The sequence below is a fragment of the Vombatus ursinus genome, unplaced genomic scaffold (genome assembly GCF_900497805.2).
Source record: "Vombatus ursinus unplaced genomic scaffold, bare-nosed wombat genome assembly UNPS02009835.1, whole genome shotgun sequence".
Taxonomy (NCBI): Eukaryota; Metazoa; Chordata; class Mammalia; order Diprotodontia; family Vombatidae; genus Vombatus; species Vombatus ursinus.
Window position 1 is genome coordinate 4,014,666 of NW_020949613.1, and position 25,246 is coordinate 4,039,911.

At 35.1% G+C, this 25,246-nt stretch overlaps 1 protein-coding gene across 2 annotated transcripts in view; it reads right to left on the reverse strand.

Moving 5' to 3' along the window:
- Positions 1-25,246, reverse strand: part of HMGCLL1 (3-hydroxymethyl-3-methylglutaryl-CoA lyase like 1) — a 254,943-nt gene that overhangs the window by 107,311 nt on the left and 122,386 nt on the right. For both annotated transcript variants that reach the window (XM_027852992.1, XM_027852991.1), the window contains 2 exons: positions 22,442-22,537; positions 19,943-20,091 (listed from right to left, as the gene is read on the reverse strand). In XM_027852992.1, coding sequence (XP_027708793.1) covers positions 19,943-20,091; positions 22,442-22,537 — 245 coding nt within the window. The remainder of the gene's footprint in view (positions 1-19,942; positions 20,092-22,441; positions 22,538-25,246) is intronic.

Sequence of the window (25,246 nt, forward strand, 5' to 3'; positions counted from 1 at the left end):
TTCATTTGTAATATGAAAGAAGTTAACTAGATTATTATGGAAACTTCTACCTTCAAATCTAAATGAGGCTATGGTTTTATAAGAAGAATAAATTAAATATACAACAAATTAAGGATCAAAATCAGATCTCAACATTGTAGAATCAATTATCAATGATAATAAGATGAAATTAGAGATAGACATAGACAGATAGATAGATAGATATAAAGTCCTATATTTGGGATAGATATAAAGTCCTATATTTGGGATAGATATAAAGTCCTATATTTGGGATTCAAAAATATAAGATAGGGGATATGTGGTTAAATAATAGTGCATTTGAAAGACAGTTTATAAGCTCTCTATAAGTTCAATATACAGTAAGTCAGCAGTGTGACTCGAGAGCCAAAGAATCTAATGATATCCTCTGCTATATTAATAGAACAGGAGTTTCTAGAACATGAGAAATATGAACTTTGCTATATTTCATCCTGGTCAGATTACACTTGGAATACTATGTTGAGTTCTTGGTTACACATTTAAGAACAACCACTGACTTCATTCAAACTAAATGAAGATCAGGCAAAGGAGCCTGAGAAGTAGCAGTCAGATAAGTAAGAGGACCATGTGAAAGTAATTAAATACCAGAGAGAAAAGAATATCAAGGAGATGAGTGTGATAAACCTTTGCTTGCAAAGGATGTGAAAATAGTAACTGTAAACAAAGAGAAGGCAAAGATTCTTAGTTCTTAATTTGCTTGATTTCTCTGCCAAGGAGAATGATCTTTGCATTAGAAATGGAATCCAAAAAAAGTAATTAACATGGATTTGATAGCCAAGATAAGTACGGAGATTATAATGGAGGACCTAGTTGCTTTTGATGAATGTCACCTGGCTACTCTGAGTGTGCTTTTATGTGTGTTCATGTGGGTAACCCCCTATCACCTTTGTCCCTTTGTCCTAGTTCTGCCCTCTAGTGACACATATAAGAAATCTAATATTTAGACCAGAAGTTTTAAATTATAGCTATAGCCTGCATAAATATCTATATGTGTATGTATGTGTGTAAGCACATATGTATAAACACATACAGAAGCACTGAGGCATATATATCTATATGCCCAATGAAGTAGAAATTCTGTATTTTGTTATGCTAGGTAATGTGTGTGTGGTATGCTAAATAGAAAATTGAACATAATGAAAAGAAAGCTATTTTAAAACAGACCTTGTTAGAGGTAAATTGCCAGCTTTAGAATGATTGGACCCAATCAGAATGTTATGAGATGATATATGATATGATACACATAAAAATAGATGCTTCTGGTAAATTGAAATTAAAAATAATTGTACCCGCTAGAGAAATGATCTCAAACTATGACTCAATTAAAATCAACTCACAATTGCCAAATGGATGGTGCTTTTCACCATTAGGAAGTTGCCAAGTTAACAACACTTAACTCAATAGTTTCAACTAAATATGGCACTTAAATTGTGTCTCTCTGTTTTGTTTGGATCCATAATGATATATTTTCAAATAGATGGTTTAAATAATTTTAAATTATTATAATTTCTTTATTTAGTTTAAAGAATTTTAATGACAACTGTTAACTATCATAGAGTGAGTGTGATTGTTTATTTCAGCTAACAGCCCATGAGTAATAAATGTTTTCCTTGATCATTCTAAAGCTAGTTCAGACCATTAGATGAAAGTCCTCCCAAAACATAAGGTACAGGCTATTGCAGTAGGGCAGAGTAAAACAGTTGAAGGGATTTGGTTCTCATTAAGTTGCAAAAAATCAACCAACTCCAGTCATAAATTGCAAAATTTTCACTTAAATCGGATGATTTCTATTTTCCTCTAGCCTGACCTGCTAGAGATACATTAAAAATGAAGCTACAAGCAACTGGGTGAGGGATAATGGGACACTAACTTCTGCCCAAAAACATTTAGTGTGTTTCCTAGAGGTTAATATGTACTGGGAAGTCAATGTTAGTTCATGCCTGCTTGAACTTACTACCGGGGGAAGCATGGCACTGCAGAAATAGCTCTGAACTTGAAGTCTTGAAGTCAAAGGACCTTAATTTTATTCATGGCTTTACCATGTACAAGTTTGGGAAACTGGGAAAATCACTAAACTTTTCTTGAGTTTCAGTTTCCCTTATCTGTAAACTAAGTATGATAATATCTGTCCTGCCTTTTTTTCCCCCAATAATATCACAGGGATCACATGAGACACTGTACACAAAGAACTATGTAAATATAGACTATAATGGACATATACTTGACTCTCAGTACTTGAGAGCCTTTCTTTAAACATTATGAAAGGTATAAAGGGAAATGAGGGAATTTCCTGAATTTCTCAGGCTTACCTTTATTTTCTCTTCATAATTCCTGTGGGCATAATTTGTGAATGGATTTTTGTTTTTGTTTATTGAGACTAATCATAAGGATACATTATTAGACAAAATCGTACTGTCACAAAATCTTTATAATATTTGGCAAAAAAAAAAAGTTATGAAACTGCTTTCCATTAAATGAATATCAACCATTCTAACTCTTTGGGGTTGCACTCAACTACCAATTTTCCCTTCTACTGGAGGGAGGATTTTCTAAAATTTCCTCAGAAATTTTAGGGGGCAGCTTGTTTTTTGACTAGGCTCTAGTCAGAAAAGTTGGCCAACATGAAAAAGACAGTTGGAAGAACATGGACATCACTCAACCTTACTTCGGCACTTAAGGTGCTGCAAATAATTACTCTAAAAATCATACAGGTTCAAAACTTGCCCTCAGGAACCAGAGGCCTTGGAATATGTATCTTACAACTTCAATTGATTTATGATCTTAACATTGTGGGGGTGCAATTCCTTCAATGGTATAATATCACAGCTCACCCAAGTCTACTCATTGTGATTTTTGTCCATGACTTCTGAGATATCTTCTAGGAGAGGGCAGAAGTGAGGGAGTCCACCTAGCATATTAAAGGCTTCCTCTAGGGCTTTTAACATTACTTGGGTACCAACAAGGATTTTGTATTTTCCACCTATTGTTCCATAATCTCCCCACATAATTTTCCTATATCCTGTGATCATAGATCTCCTGCATGGCAATTTCCATAACACAGAATTATAAAGATTTCATAGATATGCAGTGTATTTTTTTTTTATTTAGAGGAGACTGGAGTTTCCAAATTTCATTAATATTGGGAATCCCTGATTTGTCACAGCCACCATGTGTCAGAAGTAGTATTTAAATGCAGGTTTTCCCACCTCTGGCACTAACTCCCTTATGTAGTCTGCAATAGTGCCCTTCACGTTTTATATAGTCAGCACATAGGCTGGAGTAGACAGTGATTTGCTTTCAATGATCTTTAATTTATTGATTTATTTTTGTAGCAATGGTGTCCTTGTCTGTATCTTCTCCTTTTTCAGAATAATTTGAGAATTCATAAGTTGACACTTTCAAAATTTTATTTCCTCCACAGTGGTGTGTGTGTGTGTGTGTGTGTGTGTGTGTGTGAGAGAGAGAGAGAGAGAGAGAGAGAGAGAGAATTTGATTTGTGTAGGTCCTGTTCTTTCACCTTTGTCTTTGTTAATTAATACTACTTCCTTATTTAGCAGTTTGGAGGCTGATCTGTGAGACTTCAAGTTTGGTAGTTTCACTGTCCCTGATGAAGAACATGGTTTATTAAAGAAATGTCAATTGACTGATTCCCTTTTTCATTTGTTTATTGTCCTCCTTCCATTTGCAACACTAACTGTTCTTGGAATAACAGGTCTTAATTAGATCTCATGAAAAATTTCTACAAACATTTTTTTTCTCCACAGCTTCTTTTTATTTTATGATGGAATACTGCTTATAGTTTGACATCACCTTCCTCTATATATATATTTTTTTGCAAATGACTTTATTTCCCAAACCAATTTTATCTCTGCCTGTCATATCTCAATCCTTGTCTTTCTTGACGTCTTTGAAACATTTGACACTGTCCACCACGGTCTAATCCTGAATAACCCTTCCTCTCTGGGTTTTTATGACATTACTCTCTCTTCGTTTTCTTCCTACAGATGTAACTGGTTCTTCATAGTCTTTTAGGTTAGATCGTCAGCTTTGCCATGCCCCCTAAATGTGAGTGTTAATTCTCTAAGCTTTCTTCTATTATCTTCTCTAGACTATCTTCCTAGGTAATCTGATCAGCTCCTAATTAACATTTCTATGCAAGTGATTTGCACCTCTATCTAACTCTGATTTCTCCTTGGAGTTTCAATCTCACATCTCCATCTACCTTCAGGCATTTCAAACCCAACATACCCAAAACAGAACTAATTATCTTTTCCCAAAAATGCCTCTTCTCCTCCTAACTTTTTTATTGCTGTTGAGATCATCATCCTTTGCTCAGTCTTTCAAGTTCACAACTAGTGTCCTCCTAAACTCCTTATTGTCACTCACACTACATATCCAATGTTTCCATATATTCTGTTTTTATTATCACAACTGGTCTCCTCTACATTCTGCTGCCTGTCCTAAGTGCAGGCCACCATCACCTCTTGTACAAACTATTTCAGTAGTCTTCTGGGAGTTTTCCCCCTCTCCTATCCAGAGCTGCCAAAGTGGTTTTCCTAAAGTGTAAGTCTGATTTACGGAAGACGTAAGGTTGGAAACAAGGAAAGTAGAAACAAGAATTTATTAAGCACCTATTATATACCATTGTGCTAAGCCCTTTTGATTCTCACAACAACTCTGGGATGTAGGTGCTATTATTATCTGGATTCTACAGATAAGGATATAGAGGACACAACAGCAAATAGAGGTATAATGACTTGTCAGGGTCTCATAGCTAGGAAGTACATTAGTCTTTATTTGAAATCAGATCTTTGTGATTCCATGCGTAGCACTCTATCCATTGTAGCAACCTTGTAAGCATTTAAAAGTTACCTTCCTTCTTGTCTGCATGTACCATATTGCCTCCTCCTTTATCATGTAATGTCCCTGATGGCATAGCCTCTTTTGTGTGTTTCTACCTTTATTTATAGCCCTAGCACTTAACATAGTCCCTGGCATATAGTATCCACTTAATAAATCCTTGCTAATTGATGGATTATAAAGAGATCAACAATTAGCTGCCTATGGTGGTTTCTGAGTTCTTTTAATCTCTTCATTTTGGTGATTACTTTATAGTGATTAAATGTAGAAAACTGCAAGGAACTGTGGTTTTTGTTTGTTTCATTCTTTTCATTTCCCATTTTTCAACATCAGAAATTCATTTGGTTAGGTCTGGGTGGAGTTGTTGCAATTGAACTCATCATTATTCTTCCTTCTAGTTTGGTGTTGACTTTGCTTTCATTTATCTAGTCAATATATGCACAACTAGATTATAAACAGCGGTTTTAGAAATGACTCCTGAAATGGTAATCAATTATCTCCTTCTGTTAAAAGCCCCTTTTAAAATAGTAACAAAACAATAATAGAAACTAACAGTGTATCACTTACCTATTCAACTTATGCCTCATTGTGACTCAGTGGTTTTGAAATCAGAGGACTCTGGTTCAAATTGCACTTAACTACCTCTGTTACTGCAGCCAAGTCACTTCATGTCTCTTGGACTTCTGTTTTCTCATCTACAAAATTAGTTCTATGTGTCTTCTTGGGTTCTTCCACCTCTAGAACAGTGATCCTATAATTCCATCACTAACTAATGAAATAGGCATCACATCTTTGGGCCTTGGTTTCCTCATTTGCAAAAGACAGGTATTGATCTAGGTGATCCCTAAGACCCCCTTCGAGCTTTAGAATGATATAATGCCCGATGCAAAGTATGATTTACATTCTATCACTGATGAACATGCTGAACTGCCATACACACACACACACACACACACACACACACACATATGCCTGTGGTACATACACATTTTTTTTTCTTATTATATCTTGTCAAATCAACTAACAGTTATTGAGTGCCTGCAATATACATGCACTGCTATGCTAATTGAAAAAGGAAAAAAAAAATAAACTCTCAACGATTTTAGTCTAATTCCATATCTCTTCTAGATATCCATCCTTAAAATTCAGATTTTGATGTATGAATACATTTTTTTCTTTTTTTTTTTTCTTAAAGGGGCAGATAGGTGGCACAGTGGATAAAGATTCAGCCTTGGATTTAGGAGGATCTGAGTTCAAATCCAGCCTCAGACACTTGACAAATACTAGCTCTGTGACTTTGGGTAAGTCACTTAAAACTGATTGCCTCACCAAAAAAAAAATAATAATAATAAAAAAATAAAGTGTATTACACTTATTTCTCTGAAAGAATTTTATTGACTTCTTACTTATTTCATTATCTTGGCTGGTAACTTCAAAGAAAAGTTACTGTAACCTCATTCTTACTCAATCTAAAAATCATTTACTCTTATAGGCCAGTCATACACTGGTCCCAAATACAGGGTAGAAGATCTGGATAAAATGAATTAATGAGGCAGATGACAACAACATCTTTTTGAATATTCACAAACACTAGGCACGAATATGCATCAATAGGATCATCTCTCCAGGTCCCTGCTTATAGGCATGTACTCAAGTCAATCACAGTAACATCCTGCGCAGGAATAAAAAAAGTCCAGCAGGTTCGGAGCTATAACTCCTTTTCAATAACGGCTTGCCTACAATTCATAAAAAGTGGGACTTAATGCATTTAGCTTATTCCTTTTCTGAATATCTGTGACTAAGAATTATGCATATGCCTTAAATAATTAATGCTGGGTCCCTAGTCTGTTTCTTGGGGCCCAGATCTTCATAGAAGGAATAATGCTGAAAACATTTAACCATTCTAGATCTATTTTCATGTTATTCAACATCTCCTTCCACATATTTTTTTTTAAATATCACATGTTTTTATTTGTCTATTTTGCTATGTAAACCTTCAGGGAATATATTTTAGAGGAAAGATGGTGTTTAAAATATATTTCCATGACTCAAGGTACAGAATAATACATTCATTTCCATAAAGATCCAAACTGGAAATATGTTTTGCTTATCTATGCATATTTGTTAAATTAAGGACTTTCTTCTTCTTTACTGCAATAGGGAGGAGAGGCATTGAGAGGGAAAGAAGTCCTTGAATATTTTTTTTTAATGCACAGAACTCCTCACCCTCCACCCCTACTCCCAGTACCATCAACACAGTCATCTCTGTCCCTAACTACATGCCCTAGTCCCATCCTAACCCATCTACTTGGCCTAGAATACCATGGCTCAGGTAGACATGTTTGGTACAGCTGGTACTCTGTCCTCTGCCCCAGATCAGGGAATAGAGAGATGAAAAGTAGAAGCAAAGAGGAAGGTCTGGCTGCAGCTTTCTCACTCCCCAGGAAGAGAGTAAGATCTTGGGTATCAAGAATCACAAGGACTTCGACATCTTTGCCAGTGGCAACATGCCCGCTTCCCAATAAGAGGGAACCAGGATACTAATGGGGGAAAGATGAATGAAGATTACTTCAAGGGTTATAATGACACCACACAAAGTTATGCAGCTATTTCACAAATGGATCAATTGCAGACAGAACAAGAGAGTATACATAAATGCAGAGAATAAATGGAATATCTAGAAGTCCTGGTTAGTAATTCTCAGAGCAGAAAGAATAGAAAGCAAAAGCAATAATAGACTTGTAAAAATGTTATGCGAGGCAAGGAAAAAAACTACAAAAATAAAAAAAAATAACAAGCAAGCTGAAGAAGCTCTTGTAAATTATACTGAAGAGACTTCTCCTGATACTGAGTGAGAACATGTGGTTTGACTGTGTTACTGTCCTGCTAGCAGGCCAAAGATTTCTCTAGCATATATTTATTCCTCATCACTGAAAATAATATCATTTCAATATTGTATTCTTATTCAGCAAAACTGTGCACAGTAACTGGATCAATTATATTAGGGTCTTTTTGGACCAATCCTCTTTACATCTAATCATTGTTGTTGAATGTTTTCTTCAACTGTTTTCTCCTTGACTTTCCAAGTTAGAGGGAAATGAAAACTCCAAGAATAAGAACTTCTTGTGTTTTTGTGCATTGTTATTTTCAATTGTACAGATAATAAAATTATCTTTCAAACAGTTTTGTTTTATTTGTTCTGTTTTATTGCACAGAAAAGAGCAAAAAGAACACTGACAAGCAGGACAGCTTTGAAAGTTACATGTGGAATTTGTTATATAATTAAAAAGAAAAGCAAGCCAAACATAAGAGAGATTCATGGTTTCATGTACTATGTTATTTTTTTCTTTGCTCATTTGTCTATATTAATGCTCCTTTTATTTGGTGTTTGTTAAGTTCAGAAAGAAAAAAATATATAGGTTCAAATATATTTCTGTGTGTATATGAAACACATATATATGCATACATATGAGTATGCATATGTGTGTTTATATACAAATATACATTCATTTCTATGTATATATAGACTCCTATAGATAAGCCCACGATTAAACCTTGGCTTGGAAGTCTCATATGAATAGATAAATAGATAGAGAGATAGGTAGATAGATAGATATATATTTTTATGACTATTCCCAGACATAAGTTGGAACTTCTAGAGAATTATTAAGTCCTTTGACTTACTCACATAAATTATCAATCCACTTCTTGCCCGGATATAGCAAGGCATAACAGCAGAAAAACAAATATTTAAGCTAAAAAAATCCTATTGCTCATTTCACAAGAAATAACAAAATTCATTCTTTCCTCAAAAGCTTTCAGTAATGGCTATTAAGCCATGACTACACAAATACAGCAAAGTCCTATTAACTCTTGCTAGCCATACATTTTTTTCTGGCACCCATCAGTGCCAGACTAATATATTGGGCTAAAAAGAAATATCCAGCCTCAAACCAACCATACACATGGGAAGAAAATCTCTTTGCCAGATGTTTCACTTCTGAGACACATTTTGCTACAGGATACTTGTCCTTCTAGAATTTACATTTCAGTTTAACAGCTAAAGTTAGGAAGGAGTTTAAAGAAGATGTCATTCACTCCCAAGAACATGGCACTATATCCACTCAAGTGTTTCCTTATAGGATAAGAAATTCAGTCATCAAAGTTTCTCGTTATCATGCATGTATTACATTGTTCACTCATCTTTTTAATGAGAAGCTCTACATGTTACATATTATACCCTATCAAAGGGACAATGGTAAAAAGAAAGGTATTGTCTCATCTAATCCTCTGCTACACTGAAATTTTAGATCCAAAAGCATAATTATATTTATTACTAAATGACTACCAGAAAGAAGGAACATGAGAGCAATACAACATTATTTGGGGAATCTGAGCAGTTCAGCAGCTATGATCTGAATCAATATTGACATTTTAGAAGTCAGAAATCATAGGATCATATATTTAGATCTAAAGAGGCCCTGAGATCATCTTGTCTAATCCCCTAATTTGAAAATTAGGGATACTGAAGCCCAGAAATTTTAAGTGACTTGCCTAAGGTCACACAGGGAATAAGCAGCAGAGTCAGGCCCTCTAATTCCAAATGCAGCTCTTTGTCCATAAAACCATGAAGAGGCTGGATTTTTTTTTTAATAGTGAGGTCAGCCCATTACTCATTTTATGTCATTTATGATGATTGCATTTTTTGAAATAGAAACCAAGTAACTTCAATGAATGAATTATATTCACAATTTAAGTATAACATTAATTTCAGGTTAACTTAAAAAAGAAATTTCCTGATAGTACGGGTTATTAAACATGGAAATGTGTAACCAAAGGAAGTTGTCGAATCTCCCTTGGAGGTCCTTAAAACTTCTCTGGATTCTCATTTTTCTTGAGTAGTTTAAATATAAACCAACCAGAAAGTAGGTGGGGGAGGAAAGACGGACTAAATAAACTCATCAGATCACTTTTTGTTTTGTTTTTAATGATTCTGTGATCCCTAAGTTTCACCTTATCAAAAAAGCTATAAATTCTAATGAAAGAAGAATATTTCTCCTCCTGATATAATTTTCTCTGTGCACCAAAATGCTCAGGTCACCAATTATTTTCTAAAATGAGTGATTTATATAGTGGTTTCAGAGAAAAAGTGTCTCGGCAAATAAAAAGCTGGCCTTAGAGCCAACAAAACCTAAGTTCAGATCTTACCTCTAACGAATACTGGCTTTGTGGCCCAGGGCAACTCACTGACTTTCTTTATGCTGCTGACAACTCTCTGAGACTGAGACCTGCATAGAAGGTACCAATGTGCATTGGTAGATATTTCTTCCTCAAGAGTTCCCTATGCCAATAAAATCATAGGTCTCCTCTCTTGTCATGGTTTTACTGCTTAGAATTTTATTCTTATTCTCAGCATCCTAATTATTTATTTGTAAATTCAGTGGATATTATACTATATATTATATTGTTGAAATATTCTTTAACATTACAGAAGGAAAATTTTTGCATATTTATATTGATAAATACTAAATAAAATTTAATGAATGCACAGCCTTCAGTAGGTCAGTCAATGGTCAATGAAATCCAGTCTAAAGATACACCAGCTAATACAATGAGGCACCTAGGTGGTGAAGTGGATTGAGTTTGGGACTTGGAGTCAGGAAGGCCTTAGCTTGAATCTTGTGTCAAATACTCTCTAGCTATATGTCTCACTTTTCCACTCTATGAAATGTGGATAATAATAGTACTTACCTCATAGTGTTGTAACGATTGAGTAAGTTAACATATGTAAAGTACTTTGCAAACCTTAAAGTGCTATATATTTATATAGCTATTATTATATTGCAAGGGCATAAAACTACCAAAGACAAAGAGTTTCATGTTTCTGAATTTTGTTAGCAATAAAAAGAACAGATATACATTGCTTGTAATATGATTACATGTGTGTATATATATATATATGCATTGAGAATAGTGACATGAAAGCATTTTGCTTAATGTATATTTTTATGAAATTTTCTTTGAATGAATTTCATTGATAAATACTAGCAAATAATTATATTTATCACATGCTTTTCATTTTTCCTGTACCTGTCTGTCCTTTTCAATTCAGGCAGTCACTAGAAAAACACCAGAGAATTTTTAAATCTCACCCGAATTCACATGAAAGAATGAAGCCCTACATGTAGATATTTCAATACCGTTTCACATTGAAAGTATGTCTACCAGTGGTTAGCTGACCACACATTTTATACTATTGATCTGGCACTGTGTCCTTGCTGAATGTGTCCCAGATGTTATGTAAAGTTCTGTACATTCACAAAAAAGTGTATGTGTGTGTCTATATGTGTGTGTGTATATATACACACACATATAATATACATATACATATATGTGAGAAAGAAAGAGTATGTGTATAAAATAATAGCCTTTATGACTCTAATAAAAGCTTCTATTTAAGTTATATTCAAGTTTTCTATTTTTATAAACATTTAAACTGTTTTAGTAAACATTTATAAAACAATAGTGTCTTACAGACTTCAATAAATCTGACAGCTGATGACATAAATTTTCTGGATGATGATCAAGTATATGTTGATGCAGCTGTTGCAATAGTAAGACATACATACTAAAGCCTAAACTAGTTGAGTATATATATATTTTTTCTTACTTATAAGAGGCACCAACAGCCAATGATTTATACTGAGTACGTAAATTCTAGTTTGCCAGTAAAAATATAGTCAAATTTAAGCTCTGTAAAAATTGAAGGCAAGTAATTCTCAACTGAACACATAAATGTTTAAACTAAATGTGTATTTATGTGATTTGTATGTCACACATTCTGTTAAAGTATGAGTTAAATATTTTTCAGTATGTTGATAATATTATATAGTAATGTAGAGTTCAAGACAATGTACAATGTGCCTCTTTTATTCTTAACAGAGGCAATGTAGTTAGAGAATTGTCCTTGTAGAAAAAATGACAGTGGTCAGGCAGCTAGGTGATACAGGAGACATAGTATCTGATCTAAAATAAGAAAAAAAAATTAGCTCAAATCTGGCCTCAAACACTATCTGTGTGACTCTGGGGAAGTCATGTAACCTCTGTTTGGCTCAGTTTCCCATTTGTAAAAAAAATGGGGATGATAATAATAGCACTACTCCACAAAGTAGAGAGCTGGGCAGCTCAATGTATAGAGTTCTGGGCCTGTAGTTAGGAAGATCTGAGTTCAAATGTGGCCTCAGACAATTATTAGCTGTGTGACCCTGGGCAAGTCACTTAACTTCTGTTTGCCTTAATCCACTGGGGAAGGAAATGGCAAACTACTCTAATATCTTTGCCAAGAAAACCCCATGCATGGTATGGTCCATGAAGTCACAAAGAATTGGACACCACTGAACAACTGAAGAACAACAACAATAATACCCCACAAGGTTGCTGTGAAAATAAAATTAAATAATATTTGCAAAGTACTTTGCAAATTTTAAAACAACTTCATATAAATTTAAAGTGCTATATTCATTATAGGCATTTTCATTATTGTTTCCTCTAACATATACCAACCATATATCACTGGGTCAATCACTTAATGTCTTAGTGCCCTTGACCTCAAGAGTCTATAAGACTATAAGCAATAGAGAAGGTACTAATCTGTACTGGTAGAAGCTCCTAGGGGAAAGATTCCTACATTAATGAAACTACTAGTCCAGTCCCAATCCCTTTATTACAACATGGTTTTTATTCTTGTTTCCTGATAGTATCCTTAGGAAGGGACTCTATTATTCAGGAAAGCTTGATTCATTTCTATTAGCTAATAATAAAATTAAAAAAAGATCACAAAAAATATATATAATTCTTATAAACAAACTAAAATAATTATATTGAAAAATAAATACAATATACTTATTTTAAGAAGGAAAACTGACTCTCCAAATTAAAGTGTCAACTGCACTCAACTTTTTTATATAGCTTGCATAATTAACCTTGCCTAAAATACTCAAAATACTAAATATTCAAATGCATTTTATATTATCAATGTGAATATTCCCTCCATCACAATACCTACATGTCTGTCCAATCTTTGCAACTCTTACCCATGTCTAATCATAAGTTTGCTGCAGGAAGTATACATCATGTGCCATCTCTTGACATCTCAAGCACATTAATGGAACATAGAGGCTGTCGATGTGGTATAGTAGTGGCAACTGTCTATAGTGGATCTGAAAATTAAGAGTTCTTCAGCTAAAAGTAAGTCACTTTGACTCTTAGGACTTCAGTTTCCTTATTTGTAAAATGAAAGAGTTAAACTCAGAGTCTTCCATAGTACCTTCCAGCTGCTCCAAATCTGTAAAACACCAGTTATTATTCACTCTAACAAACTATTTAAATCTAGTCCTTCTTCAGAGGTTATCTATTTTTATATGTTATAATGTGTTTACACCTGCCATATAACTTTCCATTCCTGTCTGCGTGACACTCCTTTTTTTTTTCATTTCTAGACACTGTAGTATTCTGTGACTTAAATCATATGAAGACAACAACGGAATACTGGCACTTCAAAAAGGGGTCTTTTTTAAAGGAGATATTTGGAATATTTCAAGGAGCTTTTCAATTTCCCATAGTCAATCCAATTAACTCTCTTCTTTTTAATTTTGAGCTCAACTGGTTCTCCATTTGTAGTGCCTGTTCAAGAATCTTATATTGATGGACAAACTCTCTAGGTTATATTCTTCATCCACTTGTCTGTTTCTGTGTGGATGGTTATGATAAATTCTTTTGACTATTCATGGTTCTTTTCCAGGAGTCTCTGAAATGGCCTAATGCCTAATAAAATGTAATGCAGAGAAAATGTAATGTAGAGAATACAATGTCCAATTGTATTCTTTGTTGGTTATTTAAAAAAAAAATAGTAGACAGAGTAAAATATCAACAAAAAAAGGTTTCCTTCCAAGGTATCTTCATGCATACATGAAAATTACACAAGATTCTTTGAAAGTTTTAATAACAGATTTTTTTGTTCTTCAACTATACTTTTATCATTAATGTCAAAGGAAGGATAAAACAGGGAGACATGCTTGCCACCAGTGATCACTCACCACTGGCATGGAGGAGATCCAGCATTTAGTCCAAGTTGAAGAGGAAATGACAAAGTCATCTAGATGTTCCTATTTGGGGATGAAAACTCTGCCTAAAAATATAAATTAATTTATTGTAATAATCATTTGCCCCTCTTCTGATTCAAATGAAAATTACATTTGTCTGCCAAGTCATTCTTTCTTACAAGATAGAAAAATCAGATTTTATAGTTGTATTTTTTTTCCACAGGAAAAGACATTCATATTTACTTTCTATTACTTTTTTCAAGCCAGTTACATTCACTGGGGAAACACACACACACACACACACACACACACACACACACACACACACTTGCAAAAAAAAAAAAAAAGTTTGGCCTTCCATTAAAACTCTCACTGTGGAGAATTACTAGAGACAAAACAACATTAAAAAATTGAGAGAAAATCATACAATAGCACAAGATGATAGATATTCTTTAAATCAATGCTTCTTAAACTGTAGGTCATGACCAAGTGCTGAAGGGGTTGCGAATGGAAAAAGTTTAAGAAGCCCTTCTCTAAATGATTAGCCCTCTTCCCAGATTTTCTCTCAGACCTGGATATTTTACCTAGAATATAAGTTCCCTAAGGATAGTGATAATTCATTTATGTCAATGAACACTCACTGTTAAGAACAACGGAGAAATTCAATAAATATTTTTTAAAACTAATTGTATGGAGATGGAGCCAAGCTGGTGGAATGAAAGTATTGACTTGCTTGGGCTTTCCCCCAAACCCCTCCAAATACCTGTTAAGAAATGGCTCTAAACAAATTCTAAAGCAGCGGAACCCACAAAATGACAGGGTGAAACAAATTTCTAGCCCAAGATAACCTGGATGGTTGATTGGAAAGGTATATCACGCCAGGTGGGGAGAGGAGCTCAGTTCAGCATGGGCGCGCAGGCTGCAGCGAACCTGGAGCAGGACTCAGAGGACTGACTCATGGGCAGCTGTGGAAGTTTCCAGACTTCTCAACCCTTGACCACCTAAGAAAATTTAGAAGGTCAGTGGAAAAAGTCTGTGACAGAGATGAGAGAGAGAAGCTAGGTCTCAGCCACAAGTCCCGAGGGCAGCAGCTACCTCCTGAACTTCAGGCCCACAAATTGAGTGGGAATCGAGTGGCTGATCAGAGGGGGATTGCAGGGATCTCTTGCTTTGCCAGTGCTTGGATCTGGGTCACAGTTCTGAGGGGTAGTCCTGGGACAGAAGGAGTGCTGGAAAGGTGTAGGTTGTAGTGGTAGTGGAGAGGAAACACCTCGCCCCTTAACATACTATCTTGAAAGAACTGAAATTTAGAGGTCCCTAGAAGTAGCTCTGAAAACAGCTGTACAAACCCCCAAAGCTTGGGACAATACATTCTCCATATTGGAAGCAGACTCTTACCTTAACAAAGAATTTAAAACTCAAGTAATTGGCCGGGATCACGAGTAAGCAGCACAAAAAGAGTCAGACTTTATTATCTTACTCTGGTGACAAAGAAGATCAAAACATACAACCAGAAGAAGACAACAAAGTCAAAGCTCCTATATCCAAAGCCTCCAAGAAAAATATGAATCAGTCCCAGGCCTTGGAAGAGCTCAAAAGGATTTTTGAGAAGCAAGTAAGAGAAGTAGAGGAAAAACTGGGAAGGGAAATGAGAGTGATGCAAGAAAATCGTGAAAAACAAGTCAACAGTTTGCTTAAGGAGACCCCAAAAAATACTGAAGAAAATGACACCCTAAAAAATAGCCTAACTCAAATGGCAAAAGAGGTCCAAAAAGCCAGTGAGGAGAAGAATGCCCTAAAAAGCAAAACTGGCCAAACGGAAAAGGAAGTCCAAAAGATTACTGAAGAAAATACTTCCTTAAAAATTAGAATAGAGCAATTGGAAGCTAGTGACTTTATGAGAAATCAAGACACTGTAAAACAAATTCAAAAGGATAAAATATTAGAAAACAATGTGAAATATCTCATTGGAAAAACAACTGACCTGGAAAATAGATCCAGGAGACAGAATTTAAAAATTATTGGACTATCTGAAAGCCATGATCAAAAAAAGAGCCTAGACGTCATCTTTCAAGAAATGATCAAGGAAAACTGCCCTGATATTTTAGAATCAGAGGGTAAAATAGAAATTGAAAGAATCCACCAATCTCCTCCTGAAAGAGATACCCAAAGGAAAACTCCTAGGAATATTGTAGCCAAATTCCAGAGTTCCCAGGTCAAGGAGAAAATATTACAAGCAGCTAGAAAGAAACAATTCAAGTATTGTGGAAACACAATCAGGATAACACAAGATTTAGCAGCTTCTACATTAAGGGACCGCAGGGCATGGAATATAATATTCTGGAGGGCAAAGGAGATAGGATTACAACCAAGAATCATCTACCCAGCAAAACTGAGTATAATCCTTCAAGGGAAAAAATGGTCATTGAGTGAAATAGAGGATTTTCAAGCATTCTTCAGGAAAAGCTGAATAGAAAACAGAAAACAGAGCTGAATAGAAAATTTGACTTTCAAATACAAGATTTAAGTGGAACATGAAGAAGTAAACAAGAAAGAGAAATCATAAGAGACTTATTAAGTTTGAACTGTTTACATTCGTGCATGAAAAGATGATATTTGTAACTCATGAGACCTTTGTCAGTATTAGGGTAGTTGGAGGGAAAAATTATATGTGTGTATACATATATGTAGATAGATAGAGGGCAGAGGGTGAGTTGAAGATGAAGGGGTCATTAAGGGGTAAGAGAGGATTATACTAGAAGGAGAAAGGGAGAGGTAGAACGGGGTAAACTATCTCCCAAAAAAAAAAACAGAAACGAAAAGGCTCTTACAGTGGAGGGGAAACAGGGGAAGGTGAGAGGGAATGAGTGAATCTTATTCTCATAGGATTTGACTTAAGGAGGGAATAACATACACACTCTACTGGGTATGGAAATCTGTCTTACACTACAGGAAAATAGGTTGGGGGGAAAGGGGACAAGAGAGTAGGGGGATGATAGAGAGGAGGGCAGACTGGGAAAAGGGGTAATCAGAAGCATATATTTCTGAGGATGGACAGGGTCAAAAGAAAGAATAGAATAAATGAGGGGGCAGGATAGGATTAAGGGAAATAGACTTAGTTTTTCACAGCATGTCTACTATGGAAGTGTTTTGCAGAACTGCACATGTACAGCTTATATTGAGTTGCTTGCCTTTTTAATGAGGTTGTGTGAGGAGGCAGGAAGGGAGAAAATCTGGAACCCAAAGTTTTAAAAACACATGTTTAAAAAAAATATTTTCACATGCAACTGGGAAATAAGAAATACCGGAAGTGGGGTACAAAAATCTACCCTGCTCTACAGGAAAACAGAAGTGGAAGGGATTAAGTAAGGGATTAAGTGAAGGGGAGGGGGGAGAGATAGAAGGTAAGGCAGACTAGGGGAAGGGGTATTCAGAATGTAAGCCATCTTGGAGTGGGGGGAGGTACAAGATGGGGTGAAAATTTGGAACTCAAAATCTTGTAGAAGTAAATGTTGAAAACTAAAAATAAATAAACTTATTAATAAAAAAAAAGAAAAGAAAAGAACTAGTTGTATGGAATTTAATTCACCAAATTATTTTCTCTTTATGAACCATTTCCTCTCTACTCACAGGAAGAAAAAAAAAGCTAAAACTAATTCTAACTTGACTAGTCTTTTTTTTTAATAGAAAAATATTTACCTGGAGTCCTCTCTTGTGCTATAAATCTACTCTTTCCTATACTAATGAAGATCACTGTGCTCTAATCGAAAAACAATGTTTAAATGATTTATAATAAGGATCCTCCAATAATGTCCTACTCCAATACCTCATTGGAATATGGAGGCAACCCTGGATTTTCTGAAGAAAGAACTGTGACACATGAGTTCTGGCAGTAGTACAAGCTTGAAAGGCTTTGCACAGTGTCTTGGGTTGTATCTCAGTCATTGGAGGACAAGCCTACCTAAGTACAGAAAGACTCACCACCAGAAGATCAGATGCCAGATGATAATACTTTTAGAGAAACTCATAAAAAATACTCAACACCAGTTCCAAAGACCATTAGAGTGTGTGGAGTTGGCAAGAGTAAGAGAGCTTTAGTCATCTCTGAGTTCTCTTCAGTTTTCTTCAAATTGCTTAGGGCTTTCTACAATGGTTTTGGGTGCTTCTAGCTTCCAGTTCAAGAAAGAAGATGGAAGAGGCCAACTCCACTTCAGGTTGCTGAAGGAAACAACTAGGAAGACTGAAGTTCTCTTGCTCTTGCCAACTCTGCCCTGTCCCTCATGCAGGGCAGGGTATTCATCTCCATCCATAAGGAGAGTGTCCCACAACAATGGGCTTTGGAAGTGGGGTTACATACATATTAAGGCAAAGAGGAGGTACAAAATGTAGTGATTAAGGGAAAATAATGCATCTTCAAAGTATTAATGTACATGAGTATATACCAATTATCAATAAAGAAAACTACTTCATATATTTGTTGTCAGGGAAGTGACAGTTCCAGATTTATTATTTGCAATAGGTAATTCCAAGTGTATAGCCTCCTAATCAAGATCTCTACATCAATCCAATGGTAATCTCCACCCTTTACAATCCATTTTCTATAAAACTGCCAAATAAATACTCTTAAAGTACAGGCTTGGGCATAACATTATCTGATCAATAAGCTCCAGTGTTTCCCTAAATTCTAAAGTATAAAACATAAGTGCCTCTATTTAGCATATAATGCCATTTAAAATTTGACTCCAATCTACCTTTCCATACCGCTTAAATATTATCCTCTTCATTTATTTTATGGCCCACCTGAATTTGCTGTTTGCTCTCCATCACAGACAATATTCCATCTCCCACCTCTATGCTATCCCTGGTGCTTGGAATGCATTCCCTTCTCACTTCTGCCTCTTTGAATCCCTAGCTCTTTTCAAAATTCAGCTCATATGCCATCTCTTACATGAGGCCTCTTCTCATACACCTTCTGCTACTTATTCCTTTAATATAATTCAAGTTCCTTCAGAGAAGGGATTGTTTCACTTTTATTTGTGTATGCTCAGTGCCTTGCACAGTACTTGGCAAACAATAGGTGCTTAAGAAATGATGGCTTATTATAGTAATCTCTCATATCAATTGAGTTGTGTACCTCATGAGTTTTGAAATGATCCCCTATAGACAGTTGCCACTAATAATGGTTAGAATTAGTACAGTGCTTTAAGTTTCACAAAGCATTTACAAATATTATCTATTTTATTCCTCACAACAACCCTGAGACATAAGTGCTTTCCTCATTTTAAAGATGAGATGAGAAAACTAAAGCAAGAGGTTAAGTGGCTTGCTCAAGACCACACATCTATTAAGTATCTAAGGTTGGATGTGAACTCAAGTCTTCCTGAGTCCAGGACAAGCAGTCTCTCCACTGCACTATCTAGATGCCAAGCAAAGAAAAATAAATTTGGAGAATTATAAAAAAAATTATAAATATAATATGATATAAACAATACAAAGTATAGATTATATTATATTAATATTACAATATAATATAATGTAAATATAATACAAAAAGATCAGAAGGGGATGAAGAAAACAAACTTATCTTGTTAAAGTTCATATAAATCATAAATGGTTATTAAGATCAAGATTATGAATGACTATTAAGATCATTAAGGCATGCACTTAGAATTGGAAAAAACCTTAGAGGCCCTAGTTGACAGAGTTATAGCAATTTATAATTGGTTTTGTCTATTTGATTTTCTACATTCACTGCAATTATTATCTATAATACATTTTTAAAAGGATATTCCATCTCATTTTTCTATCTCCTACCAGATAGAAACCATGCTAGATAGTCCAGAAAAGAGAGCTTTAAAAAAAGAGAGAGAAACTTAAAAAGAAAAATATTTGGGGAGGTTTCAGTTCATAAAATATAGTTACTTGCAAAGTTTCATAAATACCCTCGCACTGGAACATTCATATGCCTTGCTGACTTAACAACTGCTTCAAACCTCTCCATGCTTTCTTCAATAGAACAATTAATGTTCTTCTTACTGAATGACTCAGATGCTGCCCCAAATACTGACACCTCTGTGGCCCCAGCTGCGATCTGTAAAACATAATTCAGAGGCAAAAATTTGAGACTCGACATATGCCAAGTAAGTGACATTAGAAAGAAGAAATAAAAACATAGATTTATTTTTCCCTAAATATTTGGTATGTGATCATTCTCTAACATCTAGCATTTTTAATCTATCACTGTGATTTATGACAATTTTATAAGTGGTAATAATTATATAATTATGAGACTGGAAAGACTCTTTAAAAGTTTTAATTCTCATGGGTTTCTTCTAACTGTTATTTTGCCTCAGCAATATCTCAATTGAAATAGGGAAAAGACAGAACTTTTGTTAAATTTGTGTTTGCAAAAGAAACTATTCTGTTAAAATCAAATTGTACAAAGCTGGAATATTAAAAGACAATAGACTATCTTCTCTTCCCATATTCAAGAAGCAATCTTTTTTTTCTTAACTACTTTTCCTTCTATGGGTTCTCCAAGATTGTCCTCTTTTCATTGTTACAGGAAAAGCTTTCCTTTTTTTTTTTTTTGGTTTACCTAACATTTTTAATTCTCTTCCAATCCCCTTGTTTGCCTCCTGATATGATCCCTTCATTTATTCTAAATTACCCAGTTGAAAATCATCTTTTTCCAACAGTTTTGACCATGTCTCTCTTCTGGACCCTCCACTATCTCACCTTAATTCTAAGTATTAATTTCAAGCATTCAGTTCAACTTTATGGGCCTGGTAAGTTCCCTCCCTGTTTTTTTTCTCTCTCTCTCCCTGTCCTCTTGCCTATATTCAGTACATTAGTTAATGAAAACTACTCTAGACTATTTTTTTTTTCATTTTTCCACTATAAATACAGCACTGTCTTCAATGCTTAAACATCTCAATCAATTTTTAATCCACTATCTTCTTACCATCTTCCTTTGCTCATTCATGTTATAGCTATACCCCACACAGGTCAAGAAAATTTCTATGTGCCTTATTTTCTTGTGTTTCTCTAAGTTGTGACCTTTAATTTTATCAAAATGTAACACAGAAAGATAAAAAGCAATTATAAATAGCTAATAAAAGTGACATAAATGCATAATACTCAAGTTGACACCTTGATTATCTATAGATCATATATTCATTAAACTCAACCCTCTAGATCATATCTCCAACTGGAGATATATGGGGAGGAAGAACCTATACATGTCCAAAACAACCACTTCCAAATCATCTTTGGCCACTATTCACAGCCATATTAATCCTATTTTTAGCATAAGGTCATTAATACAGTTGATTTAATGTCTCAAATCATTCTTTGCTCCCCCTACACACAACTGTATTAACTCTATTTTAGCATATAATTCTTAATACAGTTGATTATCTCGTTTCCCAATCTCTACAGATTAGACAGAAGAGAAGGCTAATGGTGGAAAAGGAACTGACATAAAGCAAGGGAATAGAAAAGGTGAAAAATTGACACAGAAGCACAATGCTTGGCAAGCTGTATGGTTCAGTGGGAAAAGGAAGATTTCTACAGTCAGATAACCTAGGTTCAAATCTTGGTTCTGATACCTACTGTCTGTATGACTTTGGACAAGTCATAACTTTTCTGCATCAGTTTCCTCGTGAAAAATGAGAGAATTGGACTGAATGACTGCTGAGATACCTTCCAATTCTAGAACTATGCTCCTACAGTAACTGTTCTAGTGCACGTTATAATGTGCTTACTATGCTAATAGTGAGGACTATTAAATAAAGGATTTTTTTGAGTGGTATTAATCATATAGATGGCTGCTGTGATTGGAGAACATCAAGAATAGAGTAAGTTATGTTCCATAAGAAGTTGAACAGATGTGGCTTGGAAAAAGGATAAAGAGCTGGCCTTAGAGTCAGGAGAACTTGTGTTCAAGTACTGCCTAAGCCACATACTGGCTGTGTGACCTTGAACAGTTCACTGAAGTTATCAGTGTTGGTTCTCAACATTCTCAGCAACTCTCTAAGAACATAAGCTGCTAAGAATTACTGACCCACATCATTAAGAGGAGTTACCTAATTGGGAGTTCCCTGAACTAATGAAATGCCAGGTCCAGTCCCTATCCTTATCTTATATTTTAAAAGTTAGAAAAATATACAGTACATTTTAGAGAAATTTTTGTTACAGATGGGTAAATTAAAAGGTTTGCACTTGAAGGTATAACCTTCATTTATCTGGAAAATGCATTTATGTGGTGTACTTCATTCTTTCACAAGCCTGATAAATGAAGTGTTACTACCTAAACAGCATGTCAACTCAATCCTTGTGAGATATACATGTGGGATATGAATATCATATGGCCTAGGCAATTTGCTTGATAAAAGTGCAAGTTATATTGTTCAGCTCTTAGAGAAATTAATATTACTTACAGCATGATGAAAACCCTGAAGATTAGGAGTGAGCACAGGATATCGAACACCAGGGTACTGATAGATGCCTTTCATTACTTCTGTATGATCTGCCATCTTCAACATATAATAGTGAATAGGTTTTATTTTATTACAAAACATGATTTTATATTTATCTTAAATAATAATAATTATCATCATCATTATTTTTATAAGTAGGCCATGAAAATCAAACATTTCTATAATATCTTAAAACATGTGTAGAAAACCATGAACTCGAGCAGAGGTATCAAACTCACAGCTGGCAAAACTCCAGAGTGTGGCCAGAATCAGATTAAAATGTAACTGAGAAATGCTTAACAAAATAAACACAAATATAATACAATATAGTTAATGTTAATTTGTGGTTTTCAAAGTCAATATGTGACCCACAGAGATCCATTTCTATTTGAGTTTGACACCACTAATTAGGATCCCCATAAAAATGGCATTGAGCATTTTAAATACCAATATTTTATAATACCAATATATAATACCAATAGCAGAACATAAACCCTCCAGATTACTTTCAATCAGGGGCACATGAAATAAATGTTCTTCAGAATCATAGTATCAAATATTTATGAAGCGAAAGGACCTTAATGGACATCTAGTTAGAACCTCTTATTTGAAATTGCTAAAGGACTGGAGGAGGGACTGAAGCCAATGTCTTGTCCTTGCTGATCCTAATCTCTACTTTCTTGTGATTATTTTCATATGTTGATATAAAAATATAGTATCCAATTGTACTACCAATTATTCTCCATCTATGATTTAATTTGTTGTTGCTGTTGTTCAGATCAACAATTTTAATGATAGAGGAAGCTCTTTTGTAAATGAATAATTTCTACCAAGGCATTTTTAAATCTTAGGTTGCTGCATGTAGTACTGAGTTCAGTGACATACATGAGGTCACACAGCCAGTAAGGGTCTAAGGTAAGAACTAAATCAAAGTCTTCTTGGCTTCAGGCCAATGCTCTTTCTACTAAATTTTAATGCTTTTCAGCTTACTTTAAACATATACTCTTATTTTATATAAGCATAGGTAAAATAAATGAAAAACAATACATAAAAGTTGGTACAGAATGTAATATGTCCATATCAATTGTAAAGAAATTAAAAAAAAAAACATTTATTAAGATCTTACTATGTCCAAAGAACTGTATAAAGTACTGGAGATGAGATACAGAGAAAGAAGGACAGAAAGAAAAAGAGAGAAAGAGAGAGAGCGAAAGAGAAAGACAGGAGAGAAAGAAAGAAGGGAGGGAGGGGGGACGGAAATGGAAGGAGGGAGAAAGGAATAAAGAGAAAGGAGGGGAGAAGGGAGGGAGGGAGGAAGAAAGGAAAGAAAGAAGGAAGGAAAGAAGGAAGGAAGGAAGGAAGGATGAAGGAAGGAAATCAGACCATCTCTGTTTTCAAATCAAAGAGTTACATTCTAGTCACAGAGACAACCACATGCAAGATTTCAGCTGCAAGTGAGATGGAAAGGGCCCCTATCCTGAGGATGCAGTGGCAAAGCAAATATTTTGTCTCTTTCATGACATTTCCACTGATCAATTCACATCACTTTCTGATGGTGGCAAGCAGTTTCTTTCCTTGGTCTTAGTAGCTGTGGCTGAAGCATTTGCAGGAGCAGTTGCTGGACTGCATCTCTACAGAGGTTTCTTCCTAGAATGCGCTGGGAGCACAGTCTTTCACTGTCTCCATCAGGTCAGAGAGGAGATAGTGGTCAAGGTGGTAGTGGTGATTTGAGTTGTATGTTATATGCTACAACCTGTCATTCCCTAAGGATATCTGGCCACTTCAGGTAAGCTAGCTTGCCCACTCCATGAGTATTAGTTGGTGGGAATGGTATGTCCCCTCTCTACATCAGTTGTTTCCCTGGACTGTGGAAGGGAGGGTTGGCCTTCCAGCAGGACCAGTGGTCTTCGGGTCAGAGGGAGTTACTGCCACTGCTTGAATCCCTGTGCTTATCTGCCTGTTGGTCATGGTCACAGGTGATCAGAAGTGATTGCTTCTGGTGGAGAGAAATATGCACCCCTACTCCCCAGTTTCTCCCCTCAGTAAAAATTCAGGGAATGCACTACTTCAGCTATCTATGGAAATTCAGGTACAGAGCATTGTATGTCTGGATTTATTCCCATCTAATCTCTAGCTTCTTTATATAATTTTATATGTTTATATAGAAACTCAATGTTCAAATTGTAATATGTGTATGTGTACAATATATTTCCATTTGATTATAAACTCCTTGAAGATAGGGACTGTCTTTTGAATCTTTTTTGTGTCCCCAGCACTTATTGCAGTGCATGGCACATAACAGGCACTTAATAAATGTGTATTAACTGATAAACATATAATACATATGTGTGTATCTTATTTCAACTTTTTTTTGTTTGGATCCATGATTTCAATGATATATAGAGCTCTCCAATGAGGAAATTCCTGCCACAGCATGTCAGCAGTTTCTCTTCATCTTTCAGAGATGTAGAAAGTTTCCTGAAGAACTTGGAGATTAAGTGACCTGCCCAGGGTCACAAAGCTACTATGTGGGACAGGTAAGATCTGAACCCAGGTCTTCCTAATCCTGAAGCCAGATCTCTATCTACCATACCACATTGTCTCTCTGGGAAAAGGAAAGGAGAAAAAAGAAATAATGAAAGAATAACTGATCAGCATTTTTTGAGGATATATTTTTTTTATTATTTTAGTGGAGAAAACACCACACTGTAGTCAGAAGACCAAGGTTCAATCCCTAGCTCAGCCACTAACATCCTGGGAAAGTCA